At 31.0% G+C, this 15,453-nt stretch overlaps 1 protein-coding gene across 1 annotated transcript in view; it reads left to right on the top strand.

Moving 5' to 3' along the window:
* The window catches only part of LOC106464051, a 21,031-nt gene extending 5,973 nt beyond the window's left edge, over positions 1–15,058 (top strand). The window contains exons 2-6 of the mRNA XM_022391711.1: positions 4,022–4,156; positions 4,494–4,640; positions 6,148–6,262; positions 8,798–8,933; positions 13,322–15,058. Coding sequence (XP_022247419.1) covers positions 4,022–4,156; positions 4,494–4,640; positions 6,148–6,262; positions 8,798–8,933; positions 13,322–13,414 — 626 coding nt within the window. The 3' untranslated portion in view covers positions 13,415–15,058. The remainder of the gene's footprint in view (positions 1–4,021; positions 4,157–4,493; positions 4,641–6,147; positions 6,263–8,797; positions 8,934–13,321) is intronic.
* The last annotated feature ends 395 nt before the right edge of the window (positions 15,059–15,453 follow it).

Consider the following 15,453-nt stretch of genomic DNA (forward strand, 5'->3'; position numbering starts at 1 on the left):
ATATATATATATATATATATATATATATATATATAAACATTGTTCTATATTTGAGCAACTATTCTGCTATCATCACAACTCCATTGTAGCAAGCTCATCAATTAGTCAGCCAGCTTCCATCATTTTTTCATCTGATACTGTTATTCACTGCTGATTCCAGTTTGTGCCAGTCAGCACTGTAAACTATCATATTTATCTTATGACACCTATTAATTTGGTCTATCTGTTTTTGTAACATGTTACAAATCACAGTCTGTGAATACATGTATATATTTGTGTCCCTTTACAATTTTTGTTTTGATAAAGAGGAAAAAGGTATAAAAATCAACTACTCATTTTAGCAGTTCGATTCTATTATATATTTTTTGTCAACTTTGGCTACTAAATGTACCAAAACTAAGTTTTATTTTCTACTTGTCTTGAAACACAAACAACTCCTATTAAAACTGTATCATTATTTACATGTATATAACTTGTTTCAAGTTGCAGTAGTTGTTGCGATTTGTTTGAATCCAATAATAATCTATTTAATATTTTAAAAAAGTAACAAAAGAATTTTGCTGATATGCAGTATGTAATATCATACTTTTATTCTTAAGTTGTGAGTCAGCATTGTTTAGGTACTTTGGAAGCCGTTTTAAATTTTTTTTTCTGTATAAAACCAAGATTCCTTCTAATATTGTTTTGTTAATATTTTCAGTAATTTCACAACAAATAGAAGCGTGAAAATGGTACTTTAACAAAAGCAGCTAATTGGAAAACTATATTTTCATAAAAATAGGATTTTCTACAAAATTTCTAATCACAGGATAATAAAATATGAGAAGTAAAGAACAGTTACAAGTTACATACCTATGGTAATTAGGTATTGCAAACTTGGTAATCTTGTTACGCTATAGGACATACTTTTATTTAAGTCTAGTTGCCAACTGCAGGTCTGAAATTAAATTGCACTCGTAGTTCATCTGTTTCTATAAAAGTGTTTATAAACTTATTTCGAGAGATAACTTTGTTCCACTATTCAGAAATATACCATCTCTTTGTGATGCTGTTATGATTTTCTCTAGCTAGATAGATTTTCTTCTAAAGTTGTTGCTTTCTACAATGATTTACGAGAGTAACACCATTGAAAAAAACCCATTTACTTTAAATTTGTACTAAATTTTAAATTTCTAACTTTTTCCTCATCCTCCATTTCATTTCTCAAAATTTAACTGAGGCAAGTATTAAAATAAACTATCAATTTCACCAAATTCAGGCATTTTTCACAAAAACTGTTATAGGTGTGTGGTTGCCTGAAAATATTCTAGGCTTAATATTCACTGTTATATGCTATCACAAAGTTGTTCATAATGCTTCATACAAATTATGAATATGATGTTGCTTCACAGAAAAAGCTTGTGTATGTCTCATTTCATCACATTTACCACATGGACACTTCTAACAAATTCTCAACTGATGAGAGGTTTTTGACTCATTAATTATTGAAACAATCCTGAGAATATACTAGAAGGGAAATTTTCTCATTTCCAGTGATTTTGTCATATGTAATAGTTAGAGATGGGTGACTTAGAATCAGAAACCTTAAATTTCAATTAGATTATTATTTTTGTGACAACTGATTTAATCATAATTTTTATTAATTGATCGTTGAAATAATTAGAAACACTGATTCTATTAGACGATTATTTTTGTGACAAACAGTATAATTTAAATTAATCAATTGTGTTGGAATAATGGAAATGCTAATAATCAATGTTAAAAAAATAATCTTTTGTTTTTATTTCACAACACTTGTGATGTAAATAAAAATAGATAATAATTACAATAAACTACTAAATCTGGTTCACACCAAAACACTTTTTTGTTCTTGAAAATTACACTATATATATATATAAAGCACCTAGACCACTACTTTGTATGTCATATCCCAGCCAGTCTGATGAGCCCTGGTATTCAACGAAAGGTTTCCTCAACACTGGCTATGGCAGATATGTCTAGTGGTTGACATAATATAACAAGTATACACTTTCATTTGTGGGCTCTTAGAGGACTAAAATTGGACAGAGCACAGAAAGCTGATTACATAGCTGTGCATAACACCTAACATAATAGCAGTATTTCAATTACTTGGATAGTTGGAGTAATTGAAAATATTAATAACCAGAAACTATAATTTCAATTAGTTGATTATTTTTGTGACAATATACTTGATTGATTGTTTGAATAATCAAAAACAGTAATAACTGGAAACACAGATTTGGATTAAAGTTGATTTAATTGATTATACATAACACTAATCAATATAATTGCTGCGTGTAGGTAATTGATTATATTCATTAAATCACCCATCTCTATTATCTAATTTTATATACTGTTCTTACTAAGAGTACATCAGTATAATGAGCTACAATTAAACAAACACTTACAATGATTATAAAAATGTGTATTCTTGTAATTATCAGTATTTGTAGTCTTAATCCCAAACACGTTTAGTAACATTTGGCCAGCTTAGGATTAAACATAATTATTAATGAAATTGATTGTAAAGAATGATATACAAATATATCTAAAACTGTTTGTTGTGCACTACCAGTATTTTTGTGCTTGTTCCTAGAGCTGTTCCATTGTTTGAAAGCAGCGGTAGTATGTTTTGTCTTTCCAAGTCAACCTGTCGCATTCATGAAAGTTCTTTTTATGTTATCAGTAGTCGTGTTTCTTTTGTGGAGCTATCCTTGATCATTTGCTATGGGAATCTTATTATCTCTTCTAAGTATTTTCTTCCTAAGGCTGTGACTTTGTAAGTAGTCATTGGAACCCATTTTATCATGTATGTCTTTTTAAAGGTCTATGTTCATGACAACATAGTATTTTCATGTTTATGAGGTGTAGAACTGAAATAAGTGTAAAGCTTTGGACAGTTTTTTTAGGAAGGGTAGAATTAATGGGTTTATCTTTTTAAGATTTAAAGGAGGTTTACTAAATTTTTTTGACTAACAGATTTTGTTTTGGGCTTTAATATTTTTTGAGTAATTTAGAAGCACATTGAGGTAAGAAATACTAAGTTTTATTTGAACATATTATAAATGAATAGATTGCATTTTAGAGTACCTTAAAACTTTTCAGTGTTCTGAGTAACCCTACTTATTTTTTTAGTCCTGGGGAAAGCCAATTTCTAGTGTATCTTCAACTTATGGAGTCACTGTACATCCTTGACTGTTGTTCAGTCAACTCTTGTGCAGAATGCTTTTTATTTCTCATAAAAACTTTCCCAAAATACTTGTTTCAGTATTTTCAGTTTTCTTTATCAGACATTTACTTACACCCATCTTTATCCAGACAAAAACAATATTAGTCTGTAATGGATATTGTACTCTTATATAAAGAAGCTACATTTTTTTGTCTTAATGATAGCAAATTATTGCTATAACATAGTTTTTTCATTTACATTGACTTACACATTTATCTATCATGTCTGTCAAACAATAGGCCAGGTGGTTAGGGTGCTCGACTCGCAATCTGCTGGTCACTGGTTCGAATCCTTTTCAAACCAAACATGCTAGCCCTTTCACATTATAATGTGATGGTCAATCCCACTATTCATTGGTAAAAGAGTAGCTCAAGAGTTGGTGGTGGGTGGTGATGACTAGCTGTCTTCCCCTATCTTACACTGCTAAATTAGGTATGGCTAGTGCAGATAGCCCTCGTGTAGCTTTGCATGAAATCCATAACAAACAAACTGTCGAACAATTTGAGTAGTAATATTATAGATTTGAATATCATGATCTGTTGACTAGCTTTATATCATTCAGTAAGCATCATTATCAATCGTTTTGGTGCACTATATATATACGATAGTACGATACTAGATTGATGACACGAGTATAGAGACATATTGTAAACAGTATGTTAAAGTGGTAAATACAAGTATCTTTCATTAGCTATAATTGTGATCTATAATTTTCTTGATATTAAATTTGTATGAAAACTTCTGCAGTAATTTATTTTTGTTATTTACTAGAGGGAGTAAGTCACATTGGCGAGCCGTGTATTTTGTCTTTGTTTTGTCGAGGAAGTAACGTTTATTGTCATAAAGGAATTTGCAGATGTAAAGCTGATTATCCTATTGAAGTTGATTCTCACAAGTGTAAACAGGGTAAGTATTGTTTTTCAATTGTTTTAAGAACTTTATGGTATTTGTATGCAAACTAGAAATATTTAATTTTTTGGTTGACATTAAACTTTGATTTTGTCTTCATTCTCTATGGTTAGCTCAGTTATGGCATTTGAGATTCAGTAAAGTAATATGTGCCTCTATTACAGACTGTTTCATATTTTTATTCATCAAAGGTTATATAAGTGGAATTTGAAGCATGCAGTAAGCACTTTTTGTGATATTTTCTGAAAACATTATATTGCTATATGAAGAATGTATTAAAAAATTTCAAGTTATTTTTTTTTCTGAGCATGTACTTGGTTTCTTTTCAAAATAGGTAAGAAACAAGGTGAGAGGTGTGAATATACAGAGGAGTGTACCTATTATGATGAGAATACTTACTGTACACAGCTGCCTTATCGAAGTACTTGTGAATGTCACACAGATTATATTTACGATGCTAGTAAAGGATTATGCGTGAAGAGTAAGTGAATCTTGGTGATCACTAAACTGTAGGTATTGGTGCATATTTAGATGGGTGTTTTCAGTGTTAAGTCACAATATGTGCCATCTTGTCTTTTTCTTTATTTGTTTGTTATATAAAATAGAATGCTTATTTCTTTGTTTCTCCAGAACTTAGGAAACTAATAAAATCTCGTTAAACTTATGCTGAAAAGTTCTTGAACAATTACAGTATATAGGTGAGGACATTGGTTTTGACTTTTGCATGGTACTGTATTAAACAGAAGTTTTATAGTTATAGATGTTTGCCACTATTATAAATTTTGCATATTTTAAAGTAGAGAACTTTGTATTTTTATATAAAAATGGTTGTGTGTGATAAATTGCAACCTGCTTGCAGATTTACTTACATCTTGAATTTAATAATTACTCCCTGTGGAGTTGAAGAACTAGCATATGGTTAGCTACTTTTTAGTGTATATTTAGCATATAGGTTATTGTATTATTTGAAAAATTTAAACTTGCTACGAGTGATGAGAGGTACATTTATATTTCATCTAAGTTATACGCAGTTTCTGTCATTATACTTTTTATTATATTTAAAACAAATCTATTACATTAAAATTTAGGTTCATATAAGAAAATCTGTTGAGCTAAGTTATTCATTAACATGAGGAGACCATCATTATTGTTAATTCGGGTCTGTTTCTTGAGTCCAGCCTGCAGTGGAAAACAACATGTGTTAATTGTTTTATGACATGCTTACACAGTAGAAAGAGTAAAAAATGTTCATGAAACTTTTTAGATTGAAATACATTAATTTGGTCTCATTTTTATTTTCCAAAAAATAAATTGTATATATATTTTAGTAGTGACAATGGGTTTCATGCTGTAAAGACATAAAATAGCTGTCTTTAAATGATCCTTTAAAATGTAACGGTTATCAGATTGAATATTGTTTTGGCTTTGTTTCTGGGCAAGGTGTGTACACGATAGTCAGAGACAAGTGATACACTATAGTAAAAACTGAAAATATACATTACATTTGAAATAAGAAACATATTTGCGTATGTTGAGACGAATCTATACTGTAATCAGCTGAGTTTTTGAGGTACATCATTCCATATTGGTAGAAGGTGGCAAAAACTGTGGTCCTAAATTAACTAGAAAATTAGATAGTCCTAAACTTTCTTTTGTTATGAGATAGATCAAAATTGTGTATCAAAAAATATTTACACCAATATATCACTTGAGTTGGAAACTAAGAAACTTCAATAGTAATTTGTCACCCATGCATTAACTTTTTACTAGCATATGTATAGGATAGTTATAAAGTCATTATTGGTATTTGAAATACTCTGTAGGGTGAACTGTTTTTATTAATATATGGATTAAATGTATGTATTTATGTAAGAGATTACTATTTCCAATAAATTGCTTTTAATTATTGTGAAGAAATTTTAAAAAGTTAGAGTTTTTGATATATTCTTTTCTAGATTTTCTAAATGATACATCTAATAATTTTTCAGTTTCAGAAACTAGAAATGAAAACTCAAATCTTGTTCTTCCAACTGCTGTTGGTCTTTCACTAGCATTTGCAAGTGTCGTATGTTGCTGTTTAGCTCTCGTCCATATGTGTCGCAGGTGAGTGAGAATTTTCAACAAGGTGTTGTAGATTTATCCTTGAAAAATTATTCATCAGTATACTTTCAACCAGTGTAAACCAGTTAAGCTTCTTATACTTTTGTTTAGCAGATGTTAGCACTTTAGTTGAATGTCTTCTCAATGCTGACACAAGTTCTTTTATGTATGTGCATGCATTTGAAAATTTTTTACGAACAAAGAACTTTGAAATCAGAATACATTTATTTGACTGTTTATTAAAAAACTGGTTTTGTATGATACAGGTACTCTTGTGCTGTCATTTATTTCACAGTAAAGGAGAATTTTATGGTTCATTGGTTTGGTTATTTGAAGTATGTAATGGGAAAAAACATTTTATTTATGCATAAACACCTGTTGAAACTGTGATGCTGTTTATTAGACCGTTTGCTCTAGTCACTTGTATTTAGCTCTTGGTTTTGTATATATTTACTAGAAATACATACAGGTTCTTAAGATTGTTTATTGTTATTTTACTTTTGCTATCAAAATCATTTCGAAAATTAACTTATATTATTTAACTGTGTAGATTACATGCATTTGCTTCTTTTTTCTTGGCAATGTAGTACAAGTGTAAGCTTCTCTAAGTTTCAGATGTTATAGTCACATTTTAATGGGAATGAGGTACTTTGTTACATATTTCTTCTCTTCCTAGTGCTTCCTCCTTACTTATAAACCTCATTTATTATCATTTGATACTATGTTTCCATAATGTTTTTGTGACATTGAATTTGTAGTTTTACAAGTAGATCCGTTAAGGCTCATCAACATTAAAATTGAACAACTAATTTATAATTACAGTGGTCAAGGGGAAGTATCTAAACTATCATAGAGCTACATGAGCGATGTTACTTTGCTAAAATAGAACCTGTCTCTATTTTTTGTCTTATTGCATGACTCAAGATAATCTGGCCAATCAAAGTAACCCAGAATATAATAATGATAAAGATGATGATTATGTCATACTTAACAAGAACAAATTAATAATAACAATAATGTTACACCTTAAAAGGTTAATAAAAAAAAAAGTATGTAAATAAAAGGTTTTTGTGTAGAAACACAATTGAGATTGCAGTAGGCTGTGTGTGTTTTATAATGGGACAACCTATTTCTAGTGTGTCCAGTAAGAATGAATAAGCAGGATCGTGTATTTATGTATAGTCTTTTGCAGCATTTCCAATTCATGTCTGGTGTGAATTGACATTCTGCAACATTGCTCATGTTCAGTGAGGATGAGCCTTTATCTCTTTCAGAACGGGCTCGGGCTCAGTCCTTGGGACTGACCTCATAACCATTTTGTGCTTGTTATAGTGTATGTTCACGAAATTTGGCATATTATCAGTAAACATTACAAGGCTTTCATACACAAAATATCAGATTTTTTTCATTAAGTTTTAAGGTTTGTTATGCAATGATTTTCTCGTGCCTTTTTTCTTTTCACCTGTTGCCTATCCAACACGTAAACTAATTTTCATTTTAAGATTAAAAATACTTTTATGCATCAGAAAATTTCAAATTTCACATCCGAAATCTTTATAATGTCCAGATAGTTATCAAACCTTTCTTAAGAAAAAAACTTTATATTTTATCTGTTATTTTCACTAACAAATCTTTGTATGGGTTCGGTCGATTTGACTGATCTCGTAACCAACATAAAAAATTAGGAAATAAATATAAATTATGCCTTTTTCGTTCTAGAATGACTACAAATTATAACACGAAAACACAAGTGGTTAGACTAAGTAGCTTAAATCTCATAACATTATACATTTGTATATATTTAATATTTTTTATTATATTGACCTTTCAGCTTTGCCTGGCTAACAATACAGAAGATACAATGATGCAGCACACATGCACTCATGTTACTGTATCCAATAATATAAAACTGACCTTTAGTCTTTACAAAGTGATCTGTCTTGGCTGTGTTTGTTTGTAAAATACAGTCACATTTCAATTATTATACATTATGTATGTATATAGATTATTGCTATTTACAAATAAGTTCTTAAACTTATTTTTCTTAAAACATAAAACAGTAAATAAAGAAGTAAAGCAAACAATTATCTCTTCTAGTTACGACCTTTTTGTGGAAAACTCATGAGCAAGTGTGGATCTATGGGAGAGGTTGGGAGGGGGGTATGCACTACATTTATGTATTTCACAAAATATGGAAATGGCAACCTCCAGACAATGTTTATCATATAAAATGAATCATAATTCAAAAAATATTTAAGAAATAAACCAAAACTAGGTGAAAATACGATGTAAGAATAATGTAGCACTTCAAAAAGTTATGAAGCTAGCACAATGCCATTTTTTTCCGTACTAGTTGATTAAACCAATATAACTGATTAATGAGCCCTTCAAGTGGTTGATCAGTAAATACCACTAATCATCCAGCTCTAATTTTGACTATTTCATAATATGGTTTTAAGTTAAACTTGAATGATATTTAAAAGATTGATCATTTAAAATAACTCAGTGTTGTGATAACTATAATTTGAATATTTGTAGACAAAATTCTGAAGGCAATGGCATCTTATGGTTTCAAGGTAATAGAACATCTGGAGCCCAAACAGAAGAACAACCTGCCACTCAGTTGCCTGCAGTTGATAGTTTACCTTCTTATGATACAGTGGTGCATGTTGAGGTAAGAAATTTAATGCTCAGTAGTGATACTTATCTAAGAATTTTTTTTCCTAATGATATAGTCAAACGGTTTCATATGAAACAATACTATCCTACAAAATGACTTTTTTAAGTGAGAAACTTAAGAATTATTAGTTTTCTTGTAATACTTTTTTATTTTAGAATGTTTATACAGTGATAGCTCTTGTGACATCATTGTATTTGAGTGAAGATAATTCTTGTTTGTGATACTTTGATATGCTCAAAACTAACATCAAAGAGCTACAATGCTCAAGATCATGGGGCTAAGCAATTAAATCTATAATTAGTTAACTTTATTTGAGAAAGCTCTGCAAATATAAAAAGGAATAACATTTTCCTATTTAAATAATGTTTTGCTTAAATAAACTGTCAGAAATTAACTTCACATTAAGTAGACTTACCTCTAAAATTCTAAAAGCTTTTTCTTGTTAAATTGCTTTCATGCTGTCAGTAACCGTATAACTTCAAATTCGGAATTACTCTTGATGCAATGTAAAGAATATGTCAATTCTCCACTCTTCTGCCTGAAATGTGCCTTACTGCTCACGTGTCCGGAGAATGTATGTACACCCTGGTTTCCTGCCACAAGACATTTTTTTTTACAGTTGATAGTCATGCTATTACCTTAAATCACTATGATTCTGAAGTCAACATTTATTACTAATACTAATGCTTCTATCAATATTGAAAATTTCACAACTTCTTTGGAGGTCTTACTCTCATAGTCTGCCTCTAGTGTGCAGGGAGATAGTATGGCTGTATTGTCAGGCCTTTTTTTTATAATCAAGGTGTTGAAGCTGTTATTTTCGTTTTTGTCTGTCAGTCTTCCTGGCTAGTATTACCTTTGTGTTGATGCTCAGTTACAAAACATCTTCCCTTTTTTCATGATGGCCTATTCATCTTCATTATGTAAATAGTAGGATTTGTTAACTAGCCCTAATTCACCTTCATTACGTGAATAGTAAGATTTGTTAACTAGCCCTAATTCACCTTCATTGTGTGAATAGTAGTATTTTTTAGCTATCCCTATTTCACCTTCATTATGTGAATAGTAGTATTTTTTAGCTATCCCTAATTCACCTTCATTATGTAAATAGTAGGATTTGTTAACTACCCCTAATTCACCTTCATTACGTGAATAGTAAGATTTGTTAACTAGCCCTAATTCACCTTCATTGTGTGAATAGTAGTATTTGTTAGCTAGCCCTAATTCACCTTCATTATGTGAATAGTAGGATTTGTTAACTACCCCTAATTCACCTTCATTACGTGAATAGTAAGATTTGTTAACTAGCCCTAATTCACCTTCATTGTGTGAATAGTAAGGGGGTTCCATATGACCTTTGACTTTTATCTGTTTTCTGCTCTGTATGGCACAAATTTACTTGATTTTGTTGTTCAGATTAATTATTAAGTATTAGCTAATTCTCCTTTTAATTATAATCAGATTTCCTGTGCTGCAGTTCTCATAGCTATAGTTTCTTATACCATTTCTTTGACACCTTAGCTCATTGTACTTTGTTACAAGGTATTCATATCTAACCACCACCACCATTACCAACTTTTTAACTTACCTTCAAAGAGCTTCTTTCTTGCAACATTTGTTTCACTCAGACAAGTCTTCTTGAAGAGAGTCATGCCAGCAGGAGTTGATTAGGGTTTTAGCACTTCAACTGACTTCTGGTAATCATGTATCTTGATACAACAAACATGAAATCTTTGTCCTCATGCTGTATCTACTAAGAAGTAGACATCATCTACTTGTTTCTTTGGAGCCTACATATCATTAAAAAATGAATGTAAGCTAGTGGAGTCTTCTTGACCCACTCAATGACTGGCTTATTTATTTGAACAAATTTCCCTTTTGGATTGTTTGTAGGAGTTTTCTCACATCATTAGACTTTTCTATGGGACTCTTGGCTTTGACTGATCCTTTAGTCTGGTCTTAGTGTCTTTCCTCTTCCTTAAAATACAGTTGCCTACACATCTTGGATTAGTAAGTCTTATGTATCCTTCAGGAAAGACAAATTGAAGTCATTTATCACACATCTCCAGATTTTTACTCCCATCTTTTTACTGCTTCTGAAGAAATCGGGAGTTTTGAGAACTGTAATAGACATGTCTTGGCTGGTAATTTCCTGGAGATGCCTGATTTTCAAATGGAAAACAAGGTCATTATGGAAGTATCCATGGTGATGATTATGGTTAGTATAGGTTGTTATGGAAGTCTCCACGGTGATGATTATGGTTAGTATAGGTTGTTATGGAAGTCTCCATGGTGATGATTATGGTTAGTATAGGTTGTTATGGAAGTCTCCACATTGATGATTATGGTTAGTATACAGGATGCCTTTTTTCATGTCTTTATTCATCCATCATCTTTTGCCATTGGGAGTTATCTTGTCAGTTCATTATCCTTCCCTTTAGTTCCACATGTTTTCTGTCAAGTAGTCTAGTTTTGCTGGTCTTCTACATTCACTCAACATCAGTTTTTACTTGGATGATTAGCTTCTTTTGATTATTTTGTCCATACTTTCTCTTACAGTCATTCATTTGACTACCCATTTGGCAATCCAGGTATTTTTATACAGCCCAATAAATACTCTTGTTCACAATTCCAAGGGTACATGAGGTTAAGAAGTTATATAAATATAATTCAGGGCCTAAAATTGAGGCTATGTATGGATTAGTCCACTCGGGACTCTCACATGTCATTTATACTTCTGTCTTTGTCCTGTACAAAATTAACCCTTCTCTACTGGAGCTTCACAAGAGGATGATGCTCAATGGAAGTGGACAGAGGAATCATCTGGTGGTTAATGGTGCCTTTCCCACCTTCACATGGTCCTTTTCTAGCATTTTAGACATTGTAGACTATATGCCTATTCTCCATATGATGTTTTAATAGCTGTTTTATATTTATTTATTTTTTCTTTACTTTAATTTGTATTCCCATTTCACTTACCAAGAGTTGTTGAGCCTGTACTTTGGTTTGCATAGGTCTTTTTGATTCTTCTAGTTTTGTGACATGGTTGACCTTTTCAGAGTAGGATGAAGGGGGCCTTAGCCCAAGCAGCATGTCCAGTTTGTAGTTACTACTGATCCTTTCCTCTGAGGATCTTCCACTACAAGAATAGGACAATATTCTGAACTCTAACCCTGTTTACCTGTTAAGGCACCACCTGTGCCTACATCTGGTTCTGTATATTATAGCCTGACTCCCATGTATATTGAGGAGGTGTCCTGCTAAGAATGCCTTTCTGAGTGTTCTCATTTTGGTTGAGTATTTGTAAGGGTGTTGACTGCACTCTGCACTCAGTTCTCCCAAAAGTTCTGTAAATTGTACAGTATGGTTCGATGTTTGTTCATCATGTAAGTCTTATATTTATCATATAAAATTGCTGGACTTGTTTCAGGTAAACAAAGCAGTAAAAATGATTTTGTAACATTCTTCTTTTTGCTGGATATTAAAGACAGTTAATGGTTCAGAGTGATAAAATGGAAAATTTGTATACCAAGCAGTTTTTGGAACTTACATAATTAAACACATTCAAAACTTCCTTAAAATGCTAATTATGTGAAGAATATGTTATTTAGTAAGCAGAGTTTTATATTTCTACACTTTTGGTGTTATTAGAATGAATCATACAGTAATAATAATGAAGAATATAGTTCATTACTCATCACAGGCAAGGCTATCATGTTAGAATTCATGTTGCAATTTATCTGACTAACTGAATAAACTGATATTTTCAGTGTGCGTGTTGTTTTAATTAAAATAAAAAAAAAACGCTGTTTACCAATTAATACGTGTACTTTTTGTAGTATTAGAAATTGTGTAATAAATATCTATATTAAATAACTATAAAATCTGTCCATTTTTTCATCTATTTTGACCATTCATGTCCATGCGTGATGACCAGTTTAGTGCTGTTACCAAAGAATAATCAAGTACGTTGTTCATTCTGACAGCTTTTGTACATACTTAACTTTACTCTGTAAACAATACGATATGACTCCACACTAATGTGCTAAATGCCAAAAAAAATTACATTTTCAGTGTTCTTTAATCGTAGTCTACTATTTTAGCCAAATTTTTCACATAAGTATTACAGGATTTTTTTATGTTCCTTTACTCACCAGGAAACAAGAAGGTACTTGTTTAGTCAGAAATAATTGTATGTAACTTAATGAAAGCTGAGTCATTATTGCCACATCTGTCACAAGGGACATTCAAATGAATCATTAATTTTATTGGATCTTTCTCATTCACATATTTTATTTTCACAACCAAAGCTTTAAATGTGATGTATTTACTTCACAAGAAAATGGTCAATATATTTATATATCTTTATATACAATGTGTAGGATACTTCTGAGGAACCGCCACCTTCGTATGAAGAAGCACTAAAAGTTACACCAATTGATACAGTAACAGTTTCAAACAGTGATAAACCGTGATGTAGATGTATCTTTAACCAAACATCCTGTCTTCCAAGAACTGAATGAGGAACTGTTGAACAGCACGGGCTTACAGACTGGAGCCTAGTATTTCTTTTAGCCTTTAATTGGTTTGTTAAGGAGTACCAGAAAAGGATTATTATTCAAAGCCTCAGTTTTGTTTAAACTTGTTTCAGAATTATTTTATCTCGTATGTTGCTACATTTACAAAAGATGTGTAATAAATTACATGCACGTTTTCAGTTACCTTATGATAAGAATTTGAGCTTTGTTTATTTTCAAATAAAGCTGTTTTTGGGATTTTGTTATTATATACATACTGTGTGTTTCATAATGGCATTAGTTATATGCAAATTGTATGTAGAATTTCATTAATCTGTTTTGTTTTTTATTTTAAACGAAGCTGTATTTTTAAGAAAAGATTTTGATGTATAAAAATAATTCTCAAAGTTCGACAATAGCATATAGTTGTAGGATATTTCATTGTTTTACGTGAAAAAAAATTGTAAGTTTAAATTCATTGAAAATTGCAACTTTGGACGTTATAGAGACAAAATAAATAATGTTTAATGAGTAATTAGTCATCTATATGAAATTGGGATGACTTTATACTGTTTTGTAAAATTAGTAAACTTACCTTTTATGCTGTAAAATATTAGGAATGCTTGTATCTTTATTTAGCAAAGTTGTGACGGTGCATGTATATTTTATGAAAAATATTTGTACATAGTTAATATAAATATAAGTGTATGAACCAGTGAATATGAAAATGCAGACTTAACTCTGAAATTTGGGAGTTTAGCAGTACTTTTATGTGCGGAACATGGAGCAAGGAGATCAAGGATTGTTTAGAAATTGAAGGCAACTGAAATGAGAAACAATTACATACAACTGGTTTTACAGAGTTAAGTCTTGACTTAAAGTGAAGTTTAATTTTAAGAGTCATACTTCATTACATGTTAGAAACTAGAATAGGTTTCATGATATTAATTTTGGAGGAAATGTAACATTTAGACCTGATAACTCATGAATGTATTGTCTTAGCCATCTGTACTAGCTTTGTGATGGCATATGAAAATAGTGTCATATCTGTGTCAACAGCAGAAAGAAGCAAGTTCAGTTAAAAACATCAACAGATTCACCCCTTACAAGAGTAGTAATATAGATCCCTGAGTTAAAATATGATCATGAAGTGTTGATATAAAGAAAAAGTCACAGATTGTAGAGTTTAGAAAAGTACGATATTACTTCACCTAGAGATCTGCATTGCTTGTGGCTGATGATGGTGTAAATATAAATAGGAATTAATTAGACCTTTATAGCTCATTTTAGATCAAAACAAAGACTTTTTCACTATCAAATGCACTTGTGACTTTATTTTTATATATCTCTAGAATAAGATTCAGTGTCTGTTTGTGTGTTATGTAACTCCTTTTAAACTTCTGGTCTCACCGACTTCTAAGTGTTACCAAATGATTCATCTTGGTCCCGCAGTTTGCAGAAAAGTCAAATTTTTCACCCTACCCTTTAGGGAGTCTGTAGATTTTTGGAAAATTCCTTCTCGTAAATTGCTGAATTCACCAACTTCTAAGTGGTGCCAGAGAAATCGTCTTGACCCGAGGTTTGTACAAAGGTAAAATTTTGTTACTCAACCTCTTAGGGAACACAAAATTTGTCATTGATTTACATTAGAGCAAGTAAATAAGTGGGCCTACTAATTACTGTTTAAAACTTGGTTAAAGAAATTAAATTTACGTTATAGCAGCAATGATCATTAAACTGAAAAGTGCAGAATCTATATCATAAGACTCCGTGTCTGAGTGTATGTGTCACATAAGTACTCCTAAACTGCCCGAGGTTTGCACAAAGGTAAAATTTTTCATCCAACTCATTAGGGAACCCAGATGTTTTGCAAAAACACTTTTAAAGGGATTTCCCAAAAGTGGCCCCCAAATTTAATGTTGATTTACATTAGAGCACGTAAATAAATAGGCCTACTAATTACCATTTGTAACTTGGTTAAAGAAATTAAACTTGTA

The sequence above is a fragment of the Limulus polyphemus genome, unplaced genomic scaffold, assembly GCF_000517525.1.
Source record: "Limulus polyphemus unplaced genomic scaffold, Limulus_polyphemus-2.1.2 Scaffold1548, whole genome shotgun sequence".
NCBI lineage: Eukaryota > Metazoa > Arthropoda > Merostomata > Xiphosura > Limulidae > Limulus > Limulus polyphemus.